This window comes from Neofelis nebulosa, chromosome 6 (assembly GCF_028018385.1).
Source record: "Neofelis nebulosa isolate mNeoNeb1 chromosome 6, mNeoNeb1.pri, whole genome shotgun sequence".
NCBI classification, from domain to species: domain Eukaryota; kingdom Metazoa; phylum Chordata; class Mammalia; order Carnivora; family Felidae; genus Neofelis; species Neofelis nebulosa.
The window spans coordinates 17050847-17074532 of NC_080787.1; the positions used below are offsets into that span (position 1 = coordinate 17050847).

At 61.1% G+C, this 23686-nt stretch overlaps 1 protein-coding gene and 1 long non-coding RNA gene across 10 annotated transcripts in view; one reads left to right on the top strand and one right to left on the bottom strand.

Annotated features, from left to right (window-relative positions):
• JARID2 (jumonji and AT-rich interaction domain containing 2) overlaps window positions 1-23686 on the bottom strand; it is a 275578-nt gene that overhangs the window by 2664 nt on the left and 249228 nt on the right. For all 9 annotated transcript variants that reach the window (XM_058732936.1, XM_058732937.1, XM_058732934.1 and 6 more), the window contains 11 exons: window positions 22627-23680; window positions 19316-19818; window positions 16467-16559; window positions 13230-13348; window positions 13057-13127; window positions 12124-12238; window positions 9535-9640; window positions 7801-7983; window positions 7006-7136; window positions 6224-6407; window positions 2994-3101 (listed from right to left, as the gene is read on the bottom strand). In XM_058732936.1, coding sequence (XP_058588919.1) covers window positions 2994-3101; window positions 6224-6407; window positions 7006-7136; window positions 7801-7983; window positions 9535-9640; window positions 12124-12238; window positions 13057-13127; window positions 13230-13348; window positions 16467-16559; window positions 19316-19818; window positions 22627-23680 — 2667 coding nt within the window. The remainder of the gene's footprint in view (window positions 1-2993; window positions 3102-6223; window positions 6408-7005; window positions 7137-7800; window positions 7984-9534; window positions 9641-12123; window positions 12239-13056; window positions 13128-13229; window positions 13349-16466; window positions 16560-19315; window positions 19819-22626; window positions 23681-23686) is intronic.
• LOC131513755 (uncharacterized) lies at window positions 90-6098 on the top strand. Its single transcript, XR_009262767.1, has 3 exons — window positions 90-142; window positions 179-5143; window positions 5494-6098. It is a non-coding gene; the product is annotated as an uncharacterized LOC131513755 (long non-coding RNA).

Below are 23686 nucleotides of genomic sequence, written 5' to 3' on the forward strand. Positions count from 1 at the left end.
TTCCTTCACCTGGCCTTGCAGATAAATACACGTGTCTACTTCTGGATATTTCTGGCACCCCCTCCTCTCGGCGAAGGGGAGATGATTAACAAGCATCCTTAAAGTCAATCAAGGGAACCATTTTGCTGTCGGCATCAAGTATGTATTTGTAACCTCAACACCACTCAGAACCATGCAGTTTTACGAGAAACCATGGGGGGAAATACCAAAATGGCATATGGCCAGACCTTTCAGAAGCACCTGCTCTGGACCAGGGTCAGAGGGAACCATGGGGACACAGGTGGGGGCGAGGGGGGGGGAGGTGGGGGGATTGCTTATCCTTCACTCAAAGGCCTGGGGTTCACCTGAGTCCGAAGCTGGCCCTCCCGCAACAGGAGCCTCTCCTCACGGAAGTGGAAGGTGTTAAAGGCGTAGAAGTGAAAACCGTGTGGGAAGAAAGTGAAAAGCACCCTAGAAGCAACAGGGCCGCCCGTTTGCGCAAACGCTGTCTGTGGCCATTTTTTCAAGCACTTATGATAAACTTGCTAAACGAAGATAAATAGATGAACTGCTTTAAAACCTGTGGCTTAAGCTTTCGGGGCACCACGGGCCGGGAAGGGCCCTGCCTGTGCCCTGTGGCTCCCTCGGCCAGCCCGGGGGGCTCGGACCCGGGATCTGTGTGCCCCAAATACCGGGCCTTCCAACCAGAGCTGCGGTGCCCTCACGAGGCATTTCTGAAACCCAGCCAAGAACCAGAAATTACAGAGTTAAAAAGCACACAGCTTAAAGAAGGAGCGGATTCAGATTCTCATTTACTAAAATTAGTCCAATGACAAAGTAGGCGGCTTCTACGCCCTTTTCTCTTACTCATCAAAGTGATTAAGCTTCACACAGACCCTACAGACGGGATTCTTTGTCCCATATTCCAGTCACAAAAGACAATGGGCTACAGATGGAAGAACCCAGATTTTGTAGAGCCTGAAACCCTGAGGGCGAAGGCCCCCAGCATGTGGGCGGCACCCCGCGGGCTGACCGTGCTGTTCTGACTCCCCGCTGAGGGTGTCTTTGTCGCGGGCTCTGACGTCCGCGGGTACAGCGGAGCAGCAGGGCGCGCAGGGCGGTTATGCCTTCACCGACACACACCCTAAAAGCCAGGCCCGGATCTATTCTCAGCTCAAGCTTATTCCGCCAAAGGCTTATTACCCCGACCGACCTGCAGCCTGAGCCCCCACAGATGCGCCACCACGCCCTCCAGAGTCCTGCCCGGAGCAGAGACGTGTGACGCCAGGCGTGGTCACCTCACCCAGGACCCACCCCCACTGAGATCTGGGTGCGGGGGCCTGCGGGACAGAGGAGCCCTTGGCAGATACAGCCCTGGGGGCGGGGCCCTGCTGGGGGCCGGGGAGGGCCTGGTGCAAGGGTGTGTGCAGCCGCCCAGGGTAGGGGACACAGCACCACAGTGATCTGAAGGGTGACCACCCCACCCCACCCCCGCCAAGAAATGTTCCGGGTCAGTCAAGACGTGAGACACGTCCTCCAGTCGCCGCGCAAGCGACTGCCCAGCAGTCCAAAGCATTCATGCTGGACGTGCCAGGAAGTCACCGAGGCGCGGGCTCGCTGCGGGGACAGCCCTGGCCCAGTGGCACCTGCTCTCCGTGCCGGCTAACAGACACCGCCAGCCGAGCGCGCGAGGGCTTCGGATGGAGTCTGCCTCTGCAGACGACCGGGGACTCAGCGAGACAGGGGCCATCAGGGGACCGTGAGGCGCGACGCCCCGGACCAGAGCGGAAGCACAGAAGTGGCGAGAACTGGCTGGACTGGCACTTATACAAAGCTGGAACGGGATCTGGGGAGCTGGATGCAGAAAGACAAGACTTCATGTTTCAGCCCGGGGCCCTTGGGTGAGGACCCAGAGCCGCCCCCTGGCCTCGTGCGCGGCAGCCCCGCCGGGAGCCCGGCAGTGGCTTGTGTCAGATGCTCCGCGTTCTTGACCTGATGTTGGTTACACTGGAGTTTCTATGGAGATGAAAGACGCCGGGCACGGTCTGCAGCACTTCCAGGAGTGACCCAAGGTGTCCGCGCCCCCACGCGCCCCCTGCCCCCACCCTAGCCCCGGGCAGATGGCGCAGTCACGAGGGTCATCGGCGCCAGGTGTCGGTCACCAGTGCAGCGGGACTCTCGGCAGATCCCGAGCTCCTCCTCGCACTGACCCCCACCCTGGTGGCTGCTCGCTGTGGGGGTGACCGCGGCAGGCAAAGTGCACGGCTATGGGAGGTGGTGGCCGAGGGGGCTCTGCAGGGCTGCAGCGAGGAAGGCTGTCTGGCCCTGGCCCCAGAACCCTAGAATCGGGCTTTTCCGGGAAAACCAGAGACAGCCTTGGCTCTGAGGCCCCTGAAGTGGCCAATGCTGCTCACAGGGGGCCCCCCGGCCCGGAGAGAAGGGAGACAAGGCCCTGATCTTCCTGTGCTGTCCGCACCATGACCTGTCCTTCCCTTCCCCACCGCCCCCCCACCCCCAACGGCTTCATCTGTCCCGCGATGGACATGCACAGGTGGCCCACCGTGCCCCTGGATCTGGACCCTACCGGGAGGGGACAGCACAGTCCCTCATTTCCTCAGCAGCCTAGCCAACCAGTGGGGCCAGCACCCAGATCCCGCCCTCATAAACGGAGGCCCTGGCAGCCACTGGTGCTGACGGAGACGCTGTAGGGGAGAGATGGGCCAGGCTCCCGTGCAGGGGGAGGTGGGCCAGGGGTCCCCATTAACTGGAAGAAGAAAACCGAGATAGAACGAAGTTTGTGGAAGTAAAGAAATCTCCCCGGTGTTAGTTCCTAGGGCTCCCCAGGTCGGATCGGACACAGGCTGGACCCCACCCCCACCCCCACTTTCTGTGGAGTCAGGCCGTCCAGACAGGGGCCCAGCACCACACTGGGTGCCCTCGGCCTCCGTTCACACCAGCTGTTCACCTCTGTGGAAAGGCCGAGCAGGGCACAGGTCCCCCCGGTGCGGACTGACCTCATCGTAGCGGTACATCAGCTTCAGCCCTCGACAGGACTTCTGCTTCTCCACGTGGCGCAGAGCACACTCCAGGCAGAAAACCACGTTCTCGTTCTCCTGCACGACCTGTGGGAACAGCGGCGGCCGGTCCTGAGGTGCGGAAGCCATCGGGCCCCCCCCACCCCCCCGAGGGAGCAGGGGCAACTCAGGGAGGCCCGACCCCGGCTAAAGTCCCCTCCCGATCTCTGCTGCCCCTTCCCAGGAGGGGTTCTCGCCAGCGACAGGCTGGAGGAGACAGGATGAGACCGTGGTGCCGCTGATAAGCTCTCAGGCACTGGGCCTTCCGGGACCCTGTGCACACAAACCACCTGGGGAGAAGATGTGGCAGGGTGACCGGGAAACGCACCCCGAACATTTCAGCGGCGTGATCGATTCTGCTGGTTACCCAGAGGCTGCCCCCCCGCACGCCCCTGGGAGACCCGATGCCTCTGCCCGAACCTGCCCCGAAACTCCAACTGCCTCCTGGGTGATCTGCAAGTCGGACAGGCCCCGACCCCCTGCCAGCCTGTGGGAAAGCCTCTGGCAGCGGGAAGCGCACACCAGGGCCTGGGGCCCAGGGTCCCTGTAGGCAGCACAGGGCCTGATCCGCCACAGACATGAAGACTTGGGGGTGGGGAGGGTGCAGAGGGACAGCTGGTTTGCATGGGGGCCCTCCCCCTGTCCCCGTCCCCCCAACTTCTAGTCCTGGTCTCATTTAGAAGGAAATTCGGGAAAATGCTGCCTTCACACACAAGACGCGAGAGGTTCACAGGCCTTTTCATGAAGACTGAGGAGAAACAGCCAGCCGCGGGAGTAAGGAACTGACACTTAAGGGAAGAAACCCATCGCCTTTTAAAGACACTCAGGCTCAGGACAGGAATAAGCAAAAGGAGGAAACCATAAACAAAAATACAATCTTATTACTAATCCAAGCACTGAAAGTTGTGAATCAAAATAAAATCTCAATTTTTACCTATGAATTCAGGATGATACAAGCTTTCTTTTCTAAGTAACTTAATATTAAGTTTTTTATTTATGTGAGAGAGAGAGAGAGAGAGAGAGAGAGAGAGAGAGAGAGAAAGCAAGCGTGAGCAGGGGAGGGGGCAGAGAGAAGAGAGAAAAAGGAGACAGGATCCCAATCAGGCTCCACATGGTCAGCACAGGGCCCTACTTGGGACTCGAACTCAGAAACCGTGAGACCATGACCTGAGCCGAAAGCGAGAATCAGATGCTTACGGAGGCACTGCAACGTAGGCTTTCTTAAAACAACAGTCAGGCTGCTAGGAAATGCCTAGTGACAGCCTGAAAACAAACCCACGGGAACAGGCCAGTGCCCCGCACGGAGGTCGTGACAGTGCTGTTCATGGTCGTGGGAAGTAACGGGACACTTTCCCACGGGCGTAACTGCGTTCCAACACAAGAGGGACGCCCACGGGACTATGTGGCTTTTATGAGCCAAGCTCACAAAGCATTTTTAAGACCCGGGGAAATGCTTATGCTTTTCTTTCTCTCAGAGAGCATGGCTCTTGATTTTCTCTCTTTAGAAACACCTTGGAAAAGAAAAACTAAGGCGGAAGAAAACACAGATCTTGCTGGACTTCTAAGAGGGCTACACCCGGATCGAGCCGCTGAGAGCTGAAAACCTCCTAAAGCTGAAACTGCACGTTAGGCAGCTAACCTCCCGGACAGCACAGCTCGGCCGGGCCCCCCTGACGCGTGCTCCCGACAGCAGTCTACGCTGGGCCAAGTTCCGCAGCACAAAGCCTATGTGACAAGACACCGCTGACTGTCCCGTGTGACTGCTTAAACGCCGTGCTGAACGTGAGGCCAGAAGGGCTGCATGGGGCAGAGCTGTTGCGAGAGAATCGGCCATTCAGCCTCGTGACTGCAGAGCTGGCTGGGAGCCGCGGTCACCGCTGCTCTGCGTCACACGGGGGACCCCGTGGCACATCGCGGGGGGGTGAGGGCGCGGCTCTAAAGTAAAAATCCGAGTACAGTTTCCACTAAATGCCTACCAGCTTTGGACCATCGTAAAGTGGAAACGTCCTAAGTTGGGAAGCATCCGTGTGCACGTGTGTGGCCGCCGTGGATGCCACTCTATCCCCCCAACTCCCCGCGCCCCCAATCAGGTAAGTCCTAACGCCCAGTACCTCAGAATGGGACTGTATTTGGAGGCGGGGTCCAGAACAAGGCAACTGGGGTAAAATGAGGTCACAGGGAGGGTCCGGTCCAAGTAGGACTAGTGTCCTTACAAGAAGTGGTTAAGACCTAGACCCTCCGGGTGAGGGCACACGTGAAGAAGACCCGGGGAGACTGTGGCCATCTGCTCGCCAAGGACCCAGAGGCCTCGGACGAAACCCACACTACCGCCTCCCGGAGCCCAGACTCGCGGCCTCGAGAGCTGGGAGGGGAGGGAAGGGACGGTCGTCCAAGCCCCCCGCGTGCGGTGCGGACTAACGCCGTTCTCCCCTTCTCTCAGCCTTTGGACTCCATGGGAGCAGCTGGGGGTCCCCCACCTCTGCAGGGCACCCGGCCGAGGGCTGGGGGACACGGGGTGAGGCGGCATCCTCCAGGCACGAGGCCAGGCGGGGGACAGGGGTGTGCCTGATGCCCCGTGCCTCGGCGACCACGTGGGACGTCAGTGCCACGGCGGGTGTGAGGACACTAAGCTCCAGTCACTGGAGGGCCGTGGGCACCAGGCAGAGGTGCACGGTGTCTGGACAGCCCTGTGTGGGGGCGGCCACCCCGACGGACCACACCAGCCCGGCGGCCATTCCCCTGAGGTGTCCGAGCCCCGCTCTGGCCTGGGACGGCCGTGGGGAGACACAGTGACCGCACGAACACGGCTAAGCCCAGGGCTGGGCGGGCCGGGGACACCGGCGGGGACTCTGTGGAAGCCAGCGAGGACGAAAGCGGGGCGGACGACCGCAGGAGCAGCAGCTTCCGCCAGAGGCCAGGAGGCTGGAAGCAGGGCTGCTCCGCTGCGGGGACTGTCCGTTCTGACCCAAGACAGCCCCAACTCCGCAGGGCAGCGCACTGGACCCTGACCCCGAGGCAAGAGCCGAGGACGCGCGGGGCCCAGGCCCCTCGGGGGGCAGCGGCCGGGTGGGGGTGGGGGGAAGGACGGGGAGGAGTGCAGGGCAGAGGAGAGAGGAGCACGGGGCAGGGGCGAAAACCGTCCCGACCCGCGGCCGCACGCCCGGGCTCACCATGGACAGGTAGCACAGGTGCTGGCAGACCTGACACCTCCTCTCTGACGTCTCCAGCTGCAGCCACTTTCGAGGCTTTTTCTTGCCATCCGCCATGGCGCCGTTGCCGTCGTGGCTGCCGTAGCGGGCGGACGAGTGGAGGCCGGCCTCGAACAGCTGCCGCCGCTGCCGCAGCTCCGTGTCCCTGCGCGGACAGAGCGGGGGCGGGCGTCAGGGCGCCGTCGGGCCCCGCCCCGCGGCCGGAGGGAGTCGCGCAGGGAGGCGAGCTTCGGCTTCGGCCTCGGCCCTGAGCCGCCTCCACCCGTGGGGGTCTCCCCTCTGACCGCGGAGGACGGAAGCCAGGACGGGGTCTCGGACTTGGCGGGACCCACGGGCCACAAGCAGAGGCGGTGGGCGAGCTAGACCGCGGCGGGGCGGCGGGAGGGCTGAGCGGGGAGCACCGTGCGCCAAAATGGACGTGCGGGGCCGGGCTGGGCCTGGGGGCTGCGGGTCCCGTCTCCTCTCCGGGGCCACCCCGCCCCCACTCCCTCCCACAGGCGGCTGACCTCCTGACAGTGCCCAGCGACACGTACTAACCCCACACAGGAGACACCGAGAGAGCAAGAAGAAAAGCCACCACTCTCCCCCGAGTCTCCACCGGCCGAGCACCAGGTGGGCCCCGTGGTTCCGAGAGGCGGCCCTTGTCCCGCCGCCCCCCTTCCCCCTGTGCGCGGGACCGGCCTCGGCCTGTGGCTCCTGGGCGCTCCCCTTGCCCTGCCGGGCCCAGAACCCGGACTCGTCACCTGAGCTCATCCAGAAGGGCAGAGATGGCACTGAGAGTGGGGCCGTTCTCCTTTTTTGCTTCCGCTTGTGCAATCTGGTAGAGGAGCTTCTCCATGGAGAACGGCTTAGCTATGTGGCGACGCTTCATTTCCTGCAAGAGGGGGTCACGGCCTTTAGGGCACATCTTCCTTACCAGGCGGCTGCCGGGGGTTCTCCCTCATTTGGAAGGCGGGGGGCTGTCTGAATTCTCAAACTCTGACTTCCATCTGGCTTCGACACAACTGGGAATCCTGGGAACGTTCCTGCCCGCCTGGGAGACCAGCACGAGGCAGCGGGAAAGGTCATCGCTTGGGGCCGCCGACCACAAGGCAGGTGCCACGGATTTAAAATGGGTGCGGGGGCACCTGGTGACGCACTTGGGTCAAGCAGCCGACTTCAGCTCAAGTCATGATCTCATGGTTCGTGGGTTCAAGCCCTGCATCAGTCTCCGCACGGAGGATTCTCTCTCCCCCTCTCTCTCCCTCCCCCACTCGCACTTTCTCACAATAAATACTTAAAAATCCGCACCCGCTTTTCTTCTTTGAAGTTTTACCTTCAACTCCTTCCGTACTGTGTTCCCAACACCGTGTGGGAGTCAACAACAGAATTCAAAACCTCTCATGATACAAACTTCCCTTTTAGAAAAAACCCCTCGGCTGCCTCTTAAGAGGTTTCAAAACTCTTATTCTGAAACTCAGCATCGCCTAACGTCAGACCCGCGAGTGCAGGGCCGTGCGCGCTGCCGTGCACCCACGCGGGGGCTGGTCCCACCTTACCTTGGCCGTCTCGAAGCCCATACTCGTCCACTGGGTGGTGGCAAAGTGCACGGTCTCAGAGACGCTGTAGCCGCAGCACACTTTGGACACAAAGGACCCCGGGAAGCAGACGACAAACTGACCGCTCTGCTGCACGGTCCTGTGAACCTTGATCCCCTCCCTGCACAGCACCTCCGGGGAGATCTAGGGAGACAGGCTGGGCTCGGGGGCTTTCCTGGCTGTCGCCCCCAACCACTATCCGCCGCCCAGAGCCCCCCTTCTGTGACAGGTCCGCCAGCCCCTCCCCCAGCGAGTGGACCGACACGCACCCCTGCTGGCCAGGAGGGGGGGTGTCGGGACAGAAGGGACCTGCTGGCCACGAGTTGGATGAGGTTTAGTATTAAAGATTTGCTTCTCCTTTGAGAAAATAAAGACACAGGGGCGCCTGGGTGGCTCAGTCGGTTAGGCGTCCGACTTGGGCTCAGGTCATGATCTCGCGGTTCATGAGTTCAAGCCCCACATCGGGCTCTGTGCCGACAGCTCAGAGCCTGGAGCCTGCTTCGGATTCTGTGTCTCCTTGTCTCTCTGCCCCTGCCCCGCTCGCACTCTCTCTCGAAAATAAACGTTAAAGGGGCGCCTGAGTGGCTCAGTCGGTTAAGCGTCCGACTTCGGCTCACGTCATGATCTCGCGGTCCGTGAGTTCAAGCCCCACGTCGGGCTCTGTGCTGACAGCTCAGAGCCTGGAGCCTGTTTCAGATTCTGTGTCTCCCTCTCTCTCTGACCCTCCCCCGTTCATGCTCTGTCTCTCCCTGTCTCAAAAATAAATAAACATTAAAAAAAAAAAAACACAAAAAATAAAAAATAAACGTTAAATTTTTTTTTTTTTTTTAAAAAGAAAGACACACAATTCCTAAGAACAACAAAGATCTGCATGGATACCGGCCTAATAGGAACAACGGTCCCGCAGGGGCACGGCCTCAGTGAAGACCCGGCCCTGTCCCCATGCAGCACTGCCAGGTTCGAAGGGGGTAAATGGATACCACCTGGTGGCTGCTGGGAGGCCTCTGGAGCCAGGCGAGCACAGGGGTGCAGGCTGGGGGCCCCAGGCCCAGGACATCGAGGGGCTGCTGCTCCCCTTTCTCTGGGCTGAGCCCAGAGTGAGCGGGGCCCTGCAGGGACGGGAGACCGAGGCGGGGGTCAGCAGAGGCCAGAGGGGACCTGAACTCAGGCGTCAGGACACAGCTCAAGGCTACAGACCCCCAGAAACTCAACTGGCCCAGGACTTCCCGAAGACAGGGTCAGAAGCCCCTGTGCTGGTCCTGTGATGGTGAACATCCCCGACCGGTAGCCCAGTCACCCAGGTGCCCAGCAGGTGGGGACGGCAGGGCACAACAGAGCCAGAAGACCACCCGACACAAGCCCGTGGCCCCCGCCTCCTAGATTGCCCGGTCTCCACTTACAGAAAAAGCAGGCCCTGAAACAGACTCAAAGGCCAGCTCAGGCCTCATAAGCCCGGAATCCCGTGCCGTCTGAGGGAAACACCGCTTTCGTAAAAGAGAACGGGTTGCTTCTCGTAAAAGAGGACAGGTTGGCTTGCACAGATCCCCGGAGGGTTCATTTTTCAATGTCCTCTTTGCCTCTGGGGGGCAGGCCAGCAAGGAAAGGGACTCGATAAGACCGCTCAGGGTTGGGTCCCAATCCTGAATGCCCGTTCCCGGCCAGCATCCGCGGCCCCGGGCAGCGGAGGGGACCTACCATGACGTTGCTCTCCAGCATCTGTAGCCCTGGGGTACCGTTGGCTTGCAGCAGGGTGTGGACCACATCCTCCAGCTTGTTCTCCTCCTCAGCAGGAATGCAATACCTGGGTTGTGTGGGAACACGGGCAGGACACAGCCTTGACATGGAGCCTCTGCCCGGGGAGCGCTCGCTGGGCCCACCCTGCAACCCTCCGTCCGAGAGGGGAGCGAACGCCGGCTTGCAAAGTGGCCTTGGGGGGCAGCCGGGAGGAGGAACGCACCCCAGTGACCGGCGCCCCGCTTCCCAGGGCGCCACCGCTGCTCCCAGCCAACGCGGCCAGAACGCAGCCACGGCGGGCGAACGCACCCCCGTCACGTGGAGCTGACCTACGCGTGAGCCAAAAAGCCTTCAAACCCAAACCAGATGTCGAAAGCCGCCTAGAAATCAGATCCAGACACACATGCAGACGCGATCAGCCTCTGCTAAGTGCCCTAAACCTTCAGAGGACACGACAGGACTCCGGCGCTGGTCCCCCGGGCAGCCGAGGGCTGCGGCGGCCGGAACGGGCGAGGGGACCCCCGTGTTCTCCGAAGAGGAGTCCAGCCTGTGCGCTCGGCGCCTCACGGCCAAGGCTGCAAGGACACCACAGCAGCTGTGAAATCCTGGAACGGGAGCTGGTAAAAACCCAGGGGACAGAGGAACACATTCCCGGAGGGAGCCGTGTGCCAGGAGCCAGCCCGGCTCAGCCGGCTGAGGGCACAGGACGGGCGCCACCACCACGAGAGCCACATCAGGCGAGCTGCACAGGCAGACAGAGGGGCCAGGCCACAGGGGCAGGGGACAACGCAAGCCTTTCCGGCCGGAGCTAAGGAGCCGCAGGGATGCTGGGGGGAGACAAGGCTGAAGACGTGGGCAGAACTTCACCAACAGAAGAATCTGGAACCTCACCGTGTTACGGGGAGGGGGGGAGTCGTCACCAGTGTCCCAAGAGGGCCCACCAGGTACACACTCCTGGAACGGTCCTGACTGGGCCACAGGCCAATGAAGCCACTGACCTCCCTTCAGGGGAGTCGGCCAGACAGCTCACATCCTGCCCCCGATACAACCGGTTCCGAATGTCCAACCTTCCCACGGGCCCACTGGCTGGCCCTCCATCGCCACTGGAGTCTGTGAGGCAACCCTACCCTTGGAGGCCAAGTCCTGCTTTCAGTCGCCAAACACCACATTCACGTTCTCTGTAAATGCTGATTTCAACGCCTGCGTATCCTACTCCCGACCTGTGACTGAAATCCAGGGGTTCTACCCTAAGTCACCTGTTTTAAGAAAAATCACACACCATCAAGTCCCAGGGTCACATCCCGGCCTCCTCTCCACTCTCCACCAGCAGGGTTTCTGGGGATGAGGCTTCCAAAGGCCCACGGAGTCCGACGTCTCCCCACCTCTAACTCGCGGCGAGGACGGCCTCGCAGCCACAGCATCTCACCGCCCCTCGCCCCTCGCCCCTGTGTGCGGGGCGGGCCGGGTCACAGGCCTGGGCGGGACCCTCTGCTCCCCAAGCCGGGCGTGGCCGCAGAAGCTCGTCCACGGGGAACAGCCCTCCAGACGAGCAGGCCGCACACCCCTGCACGCCACGCACTCTGTCTCGGGCCACCAGCCCCCGTTCCGGCCTTCCCGCAGGATGCCGAGGACCCCCCATCCTCGGTGGCACAGCCCCCCACAGGGGTCCCCCGGTCCCACCAGGCTTCGACACTAAGCACACCTGTGGGAACGTGGCCCGAGAGCAGGGGAGTCCTGGTGCGGAGGCTGTGGCAGAGACAGGCTCCCGGGAGTAGAGCACCGGTTGTGCGACTTTGCGTGTTTTAATAAAGAATGCCGAATCACCCCCTCAGGACAACAGCTGCAGTTAGTGTGGGACAGATGTGGTGTCGGTGGCTTGTCAGGTGACAGGACAGCCTGATTACGTGCAGTAATTTCCCATCTGCCACCGGGAAGGAAGGGCCCAGAGCACCGGCCGTGGACGGGGACGGGCGGACAGGGCAGGGTCACAGGTGGGCACCCAGGCAGCGGTCAGAGTAAACCCGTGCCTCTCCCACAGCAGGACCCGCTCCCAGTGACAGCTGTGCTCTGTGGCAGCGACGGGTCGGACGCCCCACTGTAGAGATGCCAAAAATAACCTCACACCAGGCCCGGGAGAGAACGGTTTACACTGGGTGAGGGGAAGGCTGGGGACCCAGCACAACCACTCCACCTTCTGTGACACCCCTAACTGCTCTTACCCCTAACAGGACACGAAGTCCTAGAAAACACCACCAACAAATAATGTCCCAGAAGAAAAAACAAGGGTAAGCAGGCAGCTGACAAAAAAGGAACAGAAACGGCCAATAAGCACACGAAACGATGCTCAACCTTGCTCACCATTCGAGCAAATCAAACCTCCTTCAAAACCTTCCCGCCACCTCAAGCGCTTCCAAGGGAGCTAAGAAATCCTGTGACTGAACCGGGGGACACAGGACCAACCCGCACAAGCAAACTCCCGGGGGCGGTCGGCCGCCTGGTGAGAGGTGGAACTTTCCGGAACGCTGGGGCCCCCAGGGCAGGCGTACTCACCAAATGCAGTCAGCACCAGTGTGTAAGTAGTCGATATAGGGAAGGTGGTTTTGGTCTCGAGACCAGCATGAGGTAGAAAAGACCATGCCGATGTTTAGCCAGGGAATTGTCACTCCTGCCAAGGGGGAGAGAGGCGTTACAGAGGACAGCCACATGGCCCCTGAGTGACGGCACCTAGAAACCCCTGCCTTCTTCCCAAGCGGAGAGACAAAGAAAGAAACAGGGCTCAAAAGTCAGACGACACCGGTGAGAAGGTGCTCGCTCCTTCCTGTTAGCTACGCAGAAAGGAAGCCAAGGCAGGCAGACACGGTTACAAAACGGTTTTTAAAAACATCTTCATCTGTGAGTTTTGGCGGGAAGCCCTAAGATGCCCCGAGGGGCAGCACACGGGGACTGTTGTCCACCAGCCACGTGCTGTGGCCCGCTGAACCTCAGCTCAGGACGCCCCAAAGACATGTCGACCTGAACTCCTGCGTGTGCTGGATGGAGGCAGGAAGCTCAGGCCCCACTCTCTGGGGAGGCCTCGAGGAATCGCTTGCTCCCCCCGCCACCCCCCAGCGTGTGGAGGGGCCCAGCCGTCAGTGACCACAACCCCCAGTAACCACAACCCCCAAGGCACCTGGCTGTCCCTGCCCTCTGCAAGCAATCGATCACTTCTGAGCCCACACCCAGCCCTAAGGAGTCAGGACATCAGCTTTGAAAATACCAATTTCAAGATGAAACCTTGGCCACGAAGTGTCTCCCCCGCTTCTAGATGCTACCATTCGGTTCACCTCTGCACACTTTTCTGACTTCAACAATCCCATTCCTCTGCACGCTAAAGAGCAAAGCTTCCAATCTACGCGATCTACGCCGCTAGCCTTCCTGTCCCGTCCCGGTCGTTTGGGGCAAGGGGCCTCGGGACCTGGAAGACGGCGGCTGCAGCAGGCTTACCAGGCACAGCACCGAGGTGACGCAGGATGGACCCTGTGTTATTGGGGAGGACGGTGAGGTTCCATCCGTGCCTGCGGCAGAGGAGAGCAGAGGGGCGTCACAGACTGGCCGGGGGGGGGGGGGGGGGGGCGCCGCCGAGGCCCCCAAGTGCAGGCCAGAGTATCGGACGTTACCTTGAAAACGGTTCTGATTTTCCCACTGGGAATCCGCTGCCGTGAGTGTTGGTGTCCACCTTGCCACAGTGCACGGCCACGTGGCAATCCTTCTCTTCCACGAGCCTCCAGTACTCTTGCTGTGGGGACAGGAGAGGCCCGGTCGGCACCGCGCCACGCGCGAGTCACGGAGCGCGGGTCGGCGCGAGGCCATCGACGTGCGGCCGAGGAGCCCGTCCCACGGGAGCGGCGGGGCGCCTCCGACAGCACAGAGTTAAGACGGCAGGGGTCGGATCGCCCTGGAGCAGACACATCCCCACAGAACCGCGGACGGGCGCCAACCGAGACTTGGTCACCGCGTTCAGCGAAACGCCCACCGGCAGGTGCACAAAATCCACACGATGGAGGACTCGGCCTCTCAAGGGAAGGCCGTGCGGACACGTGGATGAACCCCGAAGACCCGAGGCTGAATGCAGTGAGCCGAGCACAAAGGGACAGGTGCCGTGTGATTCCACCTACACGGACACACGGCATCACGGTCAAAGAGAGAGACAAGAACGCTGGCGGCCAGGGGCCGGGGAGTTAGCGTCCAGCAGGAACAGAGTTTCAGTCTGGGAGGATGAAATCCCGGAGACGGATGGTGGGGACGGTCGCGTGGCAACGGGAAGGCACTGAATGCCACTGGACTGCGCACAGAGAAAACGGCTGAGGTGGTTACGTTATGTTATGTGTATTTTTACACGGTTTTAGAAGTCATTTATACGGGGCACCTGGGTGGCTCAGTGGGTTCAGCGTCCGACCCTTGATTTCTGCCCAGGTCACGATCTCGCGGTTTTTTGAATTCAAGCCCCACATCGGGCTCTGCGGTGACAGCACGGAGCCGGCTCAGGATTCTCCCTCTCCCCCTCTCCCTGCCCCGCCCCAGCTTATGTTCTCTCTCTCAAAATAAATAAACTTAAAACTTTTTTAGGTTATTTATACGAAAAACAGGGGGAAAGCAACGAGAGGAAGGAGGGAGAAGCCGTCCCCCCATCATCCTATCAAGATCCTCCAGGTCGGCCATCTTGACAGACACACACCTTCCTCCCTTCCAGTCACGGGTGATCCTGACTTCTCAGCCCCGTCTGTGCATCAGAATCACCAGGAGTGAAGACTACTTCCACCCGGACCGTGATCCAGCCAACTAAATCGGACAGGGTGCCAGGGGGATGTCACACGACCAGTTTTTAAAGCCTACCAGGGGGCGCCTGGGTGGCTCAGTCGGTTGGGCGTCCGACTTCTGCCCAGGTCACGATCTCGCGGTCCGTGAGTTCGAGCCCCGCGTCGGGCTCTGTGCTGACCGCTCAGAGCCCGGAGCCTGTTTCGGATTCTGTGTCTCCCTCTCTCTCTGCCCCTCCCCGTTCATGCTCTGTCTGTCTCTGTCTCAAAAATAAATAAACGTTAAAAAAAAAATTAAAAAAAAAAAGCCTACCAGGTGACTGTAAGGAGTCTCAAACAGCCAGGGGCAGAGGGGGGTCAGGAACGTGTTTTGCCAACAGCTAAGATGTGCTCAAGTTTCCCACAGGCAATTCCCCCAACTCAGAGGCCTTTTTTGTTTTCAATTTTCATTCCAGAAGCACAGCATCATCTTCCCTAAGACCTTGGCAGACCCCATTTAGCTGGAACCGCACGGAAAGGAGGAAGCCTAGCGAACAAGCAGCGGGTGTCACGACGCAGTTTGGCTCAGAGAAGTGCTACCACGAACCATATAGGCTCCACAACAACTTCTCCAAAGGGGGACCAGCCTGGAGGGGTCGAAAGCCCCAAGAATAAATCCCACAACATTATGTGTCTGGGTTCCTTAAGCGTGTCTCCTGGAAGGGGAGGAACAGAGTCTGTGTGAGGGGATAGCTCGAGGCCCGGCCCTGCCACCGGGTGTAGAGACCGACCAACGGCCCACCTGGGGAAGAAGGGGACGGCCACCAGCCAAGAGGAAGGCCCAGACCTCTTTGGCGGATCTAGAAGCTAGACAGACTCCGACTCATCCAAGTCTGGATTTTAGCAGACCTTCCCCTTGTGTTCAAATATTAGGCAAATGCTTAGGAGAAAGCGAGACTCTCAGAACGAATTCCTGAGCAGGAAACTAAAACAAGCTGTGTGTCCTTCGTGCCCCACACAGGATCAAACCCTGCAGCCTCTGAGGCCCCCAGGGGGACCTGCGCTGAGCAGCCAAGGCCTCCCTTCCCAGCCCAACTGTTCACCCCAAAAGGTCCCATCCCTTTCTCCTGCCACCACATCCCACAAATGCCATGAGCACTCGGGAAGCAAGTGTGACCCAGAGTCGTGGCTGAAGGGATGTGGCTTCCGCGGGTCCAAAGCAGGGGGGTCAGGCCATGGTGTGGTATTCGGAGGCGCCACCCAGGGAACAGAGCTGGGGCGGCCCCGTGCAGATCAGCAGAGACATGCGGCCCGAGGGAAGGACGACACTCAGGGCTAAAACCAGACACGGGGAGGTTCCCCCAACGGGGAAGCCTGATCCGCGGGGCCGGGGCTCCGGTCCTGGGCTTCTGATGGCTGCCGTGCGTGGCCCGTGCGGCCTGGTTTGACCTGGCCCGTCCAGGGACTTGTCCTGACGTCCCACCCCGGGGAAGCCGGGCCCCTAGCAGTCGGCACGGGTGTATGCACAGGGGTAGACTTGCTTGACAGGAAGAGGGAGCCTGAGACCCGCCCACCAGCCGCTGCCCTCGACCAGCCACGGGAGCTGGGCTTCCTTCCCTTACAGGACCAGGCGCGGGGCACCGGGTGGGGGAGGTGAACAGATCCGGTCCCCGTCCTGCAGCGGCTCACCCAGAAAGCCCCCTAATCGGCCAGGCACAGGAGGGCTCCGGGCTTCCCAGCCTCACGCTAACTCCAAGAACAGAGTTGGGAGAAGCACAAAGATGGCAATCTGCCAATACCATTAAAGAGAAAACAGGGGAGAAGAGAGCAAGTGCAACCGTGGTTTCAAGGGATTCCGAACATTCTCTTACATAAGAGACGACGGGGTGAGGGGTCCCCCAGGCAGGGGACGTGCCCGGAGCTCACCCCGACTTGACGTCTCCCCACCCCTGGCCGGGGGGAGGCACACACTCTTCGCTACACCTCTTGTGCCCTTGAGTGAGTCTAGATTCGGTGACGACTTGCCAGCCCCCCGGCACACAGACACCCAACGATGGCCCCGGGGGTCCCCTCAGCACCATCGGGCACCAGCGGGCCCGGGGCCCCGGGAGGCGCGCTCACCTCGATTTCAGCCGGGGCGGGCTCCTTGCTGAAACACATGTTCATGATATTTCTTGCTGTTCGATAAAAAGTTGTTAAAGACACAGACCTTCCCTGGAAAGAAAACAAAGACGAGAGTAAAAAGCGTGAGAAGCCAAACTGAGCCCCAACCCCACGCGAGGCCGCACCCCTGTCCTGGACCACGGCCGCTGTGTGTCCTGAGCTGACGTGGGCAGGGACCACAGAAGAACGTGCTCTCGGGAGGGTCCTCGGTGCCGACCGCAGGGGATAGAGGGCCCCTCGGCCTCGCACCAGCAGCAGACGGACCCCTGCCCTGATCCGGCAAAGATGGAGGCCATGCGCCAGGCGGGCCTGCCTCGCACAGGCACACCCGTGACACACAGAAGCACACTTCGCTTTACGGGGAAGGGGGTACGATGTGGGAAGGGCGCAGAACTCCCCAGTTTACCCCACCTGAGGGGCAGGAGGAGGGGCTGGGGGCCAGGGAAGAAACCAGCGGCATCCCAGACCCGCTCGGAGCTGGGGCCGGACCAGGGATGGGAGAGGGCCCGAGAGACACAAACGTCAGGCACCCTCCACACCTGAGAACCAGCCAAACAAGCAGCCTCCTCGAGCAACCCTGGGGAGCAGAAGCGCTCTGCTCGTTCTCTGCCACAGAAGCCACGCACTGCCCCCTCCCACCTCCCGGGGAGCACCTAGCGTGCCAGATACCTAGCATCAGGACGGCCAGCACCCTGCCCTCTGCTGCCCCCTGCCCGGCGATCTCCACAGCGACGTGCTCAAGACGGCTCACGGTTTCGGCCTGGGAATCCCACCGGAGACTCCGTTCTCACCTCCACAGACAGGAGGTTTCGTTTTGCAGAGGCAAGCCTGGTCAGAGCTGTGCTTTTCCCGACCGGGCACGTTTGTCCCTTGATTGCAGAGGTGCTCACTGAGCACCGACTGTATACCAGGCCTAGTGCCAGGGGCTGGAGACGGAGCGGCGCGGGAGCAGACTACGTCTCTGGCCTGTGGAACGCCAGCCCTTAGTGAATGAGTGAGTGAGGGCCGTGAGCGCAGGGAGCCAGAAGCAGAGCGGCAGGCGTGGCTTTTCCCTAATGTGCACCCCCACAGAGCTAACGGGTTTAGAACAGGTGACAGACCCTTCTGGAGGAAGGAAAGTCAGAGCGATCGGCATGCGAGTTGTGGCATCTGCTTTTGCTCTGCAGCACAGAAAGGGACCGCGTGGGGCCACTGCAAACTTCTCCAGACGTTACAAGGGAAGAACCTACCAGCCAGAGAGACAGGGCTTTGTGTCACCTAAAAAGCAGAGCACCTGTAATTCGCGAAAATGACACCTGGTGCCCAACAGTCAACACCCACGGAGGGCCAAGGGCTTCAGGACGCGCCCCCCCCTCCCCCACCCACCCACAGGCCCTCGGCACGCACACGGCTGCTGCCGACACCCCCGTGGCCACCACGGCCAGACTGTTGTGATGAACCCTAAAGCTGTCAGTTACAGGGCACGCTTCCAGAAACACTCTACTCAGATTCACCTCATTCTCATAGAATTGACCTTCTTAAATGAAAAATGTGACAAGTAGAAAATATCTCATTTCTGGAGTTGGCTATTTGGAGTCGCCGGATTTAACAAATGGCTTCAACCAAGAAGAGCTTTTCGAGCAGACACCCAAGGAACACCCAAACATGCGCCTGAATGTATTCCACCTGCCTCCTCTCCCTTATCTCCCAAGGGTAAAAGGGTCCCCCCCCCCCCCAGGGTCTCTGGGGACAGCGCCAGGTGATGAGAATGGGGAACCAGAGCAAAGGAGACTGAGCCCTGATGGGTCTAGTAAGAAAGTTCTACCTAGGCAAGCAGGGCATCTTCTTCCAGAAAGGCGCAGAGGACTACAGCCCAGGAGGAAAAGGAAGTGTGGCACAGGGCAGCCGGAGCGGGGGGGGGGGTGGGGGTGGGGGGGGGACTTCCCGTGGGCTCAGAAAGGAAAGACCCAGAACCCGGAGAGGAGTCGCAGAAGTCCCAGGCTCCTGGGAGGGAATCGGCATCCGAAGCCCATGGAGACTCCACCAGGCAGGGACCCGCTAGGGCCCCGGGGCAGTGCGGGTGGGGAACGACGGGGACCCACAGCAGCCTGTCAGTGCACCATGAAACTGCCACGCCACTGCCAGGGGGGTTCAGGGGTGGCAAGGCTCGCCAGGTGAGGGTCCCAGCTGGGATGTGCACACCGTGCCAGGTGTCCTGCTCACCCTGGCAGGCAGCCCTCACAGGGACTCCACCTGCCTTTTGGAGGAAGGGACTTCTCAGGACAGCAGGTGCAGCCATGCGATCTGGCAGCAGAGGAGAAAACCGTGCGCGCTTCCATCTGCCAGGCTCCTGCCTCCCTCCCGCAAGCCCCCCAGCAACTCCCTGCAGAGGCCTGCGTGGATCGCTTCCCCAGAAGGGACCGAGCAGAGCCAGGGGCTGATGGGCGGCTCAGGATCCAGACAAGGAGGCAAAGGAAGCCAGTGCCCCGAGCCCGGGGAGTCCGGCCCGACTGAGCAGCTCCCACCACCTGGAAGGGCTGGGGGCGCTCCGAGGGGCAGACTCGGCCCCGCGGGCGTCTACACCCAAGCCGCTGTGTCCCCGGCACGTGGGTGCCCATGCCCCCTAATGCAAAGGAGATCCAAGGACCTGGAGCCTGCATGGGGCTCACCGGCGGTCACGGCTCACAGGGGTCAGACGTCCCAGGCCTGCATCCCGCCCGCAGCTGTACACACTGCCGTTCCGGGCGCCACCGGAGACCGCAGCCTGGTGTCTCGGGCCCGCACAGCCCTGCCCCGCGGCCAGCCCCCCAGCCCCGCCGGGGGCCCACCTTGTATATGCATTTGTGGAAGTCACTGAGGATGCCCTTGTCCTCCTCCTCCTCTCGAGCCACTTCCTTTTCCTGAGCAAAGAGTCGCCGTCGGCCCGTCTTGAGCTGGGCCTGGCCCACCTCTTTGAGCTTGCTGCGGAAGCCGTTCCTGTGGGCCACGCCGTTGATGAGCCCGTTCTTGGGCTCGAAGCGAGGCAGGGGGTGGAACTTGTTGTAGTCATGCTCCGTGTGGCCCTCGAGGGGCCCCTTCCGCTTCTCCAGGATCTCCTTCTCCATCAGCACCTCCTTCTCCAGCCGCCGGTGCTCCTCCGGGGACAGGGAGTCGTAGGACAGCAGGTACTGGCAGTAGGCTTCCTGGAGCTTGGCCAGCCGGTCCTGGGCGGTTTTGGGGATGCGCAGCATGTCCGCCAGTTTGTTCCACTTTTTGAGGTCAGTCACTTGCTGCATGCCGCCCATCTCGTTAATCAGCCGGAAAAAGCAGGCCAGGTCGAGCTCGCAGCCTCCTGGGACGGGGACAAAGCACGGGGACACTCAGTGACAAGGACCACGAACGACACCCTCTTGCTCCAACTGGTTAAGTCCGGGGCCGCCCACTAGGTGCCAAGGATGCTGCTGGGCCCTGGGGCCAGAGCGGCGAACGGAATTGGTCCAGGCCTTCAGGGAGCTTAGTCCTTACACGAGGACAATCTGGGAGGCCACGGGGATAAATAAAGCAGGCAGAGGGGCTGGGGAGCTAAGAGGCTGCCGTCTCAGCTGGGATGGTCAGGAGAGGTGTCCCCGGGGAGCTGACAGGTAAGCGGAGGCCTGAATGAAAGGCGAGCTGGCCTGGTGGGTCTGCGGGAAGGAGCATCCCAGGGCGCCCCGCCCCCAGCAGGAGCAGCATGTACCGGGGTACCCCCCCCACCCCCCGCCACAAACCCCAAGAGGCAGGTGGAGCCAGGTGAGGAAGGAGGGGCCCGTCTCTGGAGACAGGGACAGGGCCTGGGCTGTGCTGCCCAGCTGCACCCATGTCCCAGCGATCCCCGCAACGGCTGTGACGGCAGAAACCGTTCGTGTTGCGCCCGCTGTCGGTTCCCATCTCATCCGCACACGCACAATGACTGGTTTTCCACCCCCTTGACTTCCAGGGCAAGAGGCAGTATTTGAGAGGGCAAAAAGACGGTCTGACTGTCCCTCAACGCTCTCTCTCATGGCCCAAGGCCCCCGAGAGACTGCTTACCTCAGTCTCAGGGTGGGGTGTGGGCTAGTGTTCGCTACCCCCCTCGATCAACTCTCAGGACTGTACAAACGCACATCAAAATCAAATATACTTGAAAAACGCTCATAGAGGGACTATCTATGTGGGGCCTGGAAAGCAACCTCCCTCCAGACAACAGAGGAGGAACAAAACCTTCCGGAATAACCATCCACTGGCTATTAAGGGAGTAAATACGTAACAAAATGCTAGGGGAGGTCAGTAAAAATTAGGTTTTAGGTCTTTGGAGCATGGATAGATTTATAAACAAAGTAAAAGACGCTGAGCTCCGTGGACTCTGACAGCCTCCTGGGCATCGTGAGACCACGAGGTGGGTGCCCCGGGCAGACTGTGCGGGAACAGGTCCCCCAGCCCATCAGACACCAGGGGAGTCGGCAACTGGAAGGTCATTAGCTCTGCTGGGTGAGATCAGTGAGGAAGCTCGCCCTCCTTGGGCAGGAGAGGCCATAAGGCGGAGATGCCATCACTCGCTTCCGGTCTCCAGCTCAAAATGGGGAGATGTGGGGCCGGCGGCACAGTGCCGGACTTGCAGAGGCGGACAGGGAAGGGAGTCCCCTCCGCCAGCCACAGGCGCTCAGATCACAGGCTGACTGGGGAGGCGGCAATCCATACCTTTGTGTTTTCCTCTATGGAAAGCATAATCCAGCAGCACCTGAAAATTTATACGCTGCTTGGAAATCGTCGTCATTCCACGGACTCCTCACCTGCTACCACTGGGCCCATTTGCAGGGCCGCAAGGCTTCCAAGCGGCCAAGCGCCTCCCTCACCCCTGCTCCCCGAGGCACACGTGGCTCCCCCAGGGGCTGGGAACAGAGGCAGAAGGAGCTCCTGTACTGGGAGATCCTGGAAAACTGCTTCGAAACTGTTAAGTCCCTTGCCCTGCGAGGCGGCCAAGCTCGGGCCAGTTGAGCACCCCTTTCAGGGATGGGTACAAACAAGGCTTTATGCTGCTGGGCAGCAGCAAAGACTGCAGACACACGCACCGTGGGGACGCGTCCACCCAGCCTCAGGCACTGCGTGAAGAAGGAGTCAAGGCCAAGAGAACGTACTCTGGACACAAGGTTGCTGGCTGTCGTTACGTCACCTGATTCCCCCACCATCCCCAGAAGAACCACGGTCCCCCTTGCACGGGGTGGGGCTCAGACATGTCACCACAGCCCGGAGGGCCTGGTGCTGTTCAGAGGACACGCAGGGAGCAGCCGACACCAAAAGCTCATGCCTGCTCAGCCCGCTCCCACAACCCCGAGTCGGGATTCTCACTCAGGCATCAGTTCCTGCAGGCACCTGCTGAGAAGGTAAGGACGCCTCCCCCGCCTCACCCCTGCAGGGAGCCCTGACGGCCAATCCCTGACACGTCAGTGGCGGTTAAATGGCTCCTTTCCTCACTGCCTTTACAAAATCGGGACCCCCGAAACGGAGGCAGGAACATGCCCGTTTTGTAGGTCTGGAGCCGAAAGGGAAAGGGTGCGAGACCTTCCCCAGCCGTCCCCAAAGCAAACCCGCACTCTGCAAACCCAGCCCAACCCAGACAGAGGGTGAGAATCCAGGAGGGACGAGCGGCTTTCTGGGAGGAAGAGGGACCCGGGACATGGGGGGGGGGGGGGGCCTGTACGTGGGCTCTAGGGGCCACGGCCCTGCAGCTGCCGGGACATGTGCTCGCACGGGGAGCCACCGAGGTGAGCTCCGCAGTGGGTTCAGCCCTCAGGAGAACCTCAAACCCGTCCCCCGATCTGTGGCCTCTGACAAGGCCCTGCCCGATTACCAGAGACAGTGACGTGCAAGGAAAAAGGAGGAGGACAGAGGGAAAACGGGCTGACCTGTGTCACCCAAACGTGCACGTGTTCAAGCCCGAGTTCCCAGTGCCTCAGATAGGGGACTGCATTTAGAAACGGGGTCTCGAAGGGGACGAGTGGGGTGAAATGAGGTGTCTGGGCGGGTCCTCAGCCAGTATGACCGATGTCCTTACGACCAGAGAAAAGGACACCAGGGACGAGCGCACAGAGGGCGGCCCAGGGGGTGGCCCCGCGCAGGGGCGGCGGGGGCGGGCGGGCCTCACCTATGAGCGGGAGCTCGTCCATGGTGATGCCCTGAGATCTGAGGTGCTTCTTGATGCAGGCCAGCCGCTGCACGTTGGGGCCCCAGCGCCGGCCCAGCTTGTGGATGTGCTGAATCTGCGTGACAAACCGCATCTCGTCGTTGAGCTTGCACTCGGGCCGCCAGTCCGGAGGCGGGATCACCCTGCACATGCCGTACTTCTCCACCTGAGCGCGGACCGACTCGATGTAGACGAGCGGGTCGTGGAACTCCTTGGCGGACGGCCTGAGCACGGGGATCTCGTCCATGGCCGCCCAGCCGGCCCGGCCGCCCCCCTTGTCGGGCTTGGCCGCCGCCTCGTGCGGCTTGTGCAAGGGCTCCGTTTGCGAGGTAGAACGATTTTCACAGGAGGCGCCGTCCGACTTGCCGTGTGCTTGTCTGCCCGGCGTGCTCTTGCCGGCCGCGGCCCGCTTTGGCCGGCTCCTCTCCGAGCTCCGCTCGGGCACCTCCTTCTTGGCGTGGCCGGGCGGCGGGGCTCTCTCCGCGGGGGCCGGGGCCGCGGGGACCGCCGCGGCCGCCTTCCTGCCGGGGGCTTCGGCGCAGCCGGCCGACCCTTTCATCTTCTTGGGGGGCGACTGCGGCTTCTCGGGCTGCTGGGCCTCCTCCAGTCTCCTCTTGGAGTTCCGCAGCCCCTCCCTCAGCTGCCGCCCCCCCACCTCCTTAGTGCATGACTTTGGGTTCAACCTGCCACTGACCTTGAGGCCATTGACGGCGTGCCCGGTGGACTTGGACGCCCCCCCGAGGGATAGCACCTGTTTGCGGGTTTTTGCATTGCTACTTTCGGTTTTCCCTGAGATTGTGTGGTTGACGGCGGAACTGGGCTTGTGGGGATTGGGTTTGGTTTCCTTGACCAGTTCTCTCTTGGCTTTGGTGTATGTGACAGTCCCCTTAGTCACCGTTGCAGTGTACTTCACAGTTTTGGACGGTGAAGGTCTGACTTCGCGCATCTTTTTGGCACCGGTTGCACTCGTACCCAGAGATGACGACATTCGAGTGACTCCGTTTACCTTCGAAACCTGGGA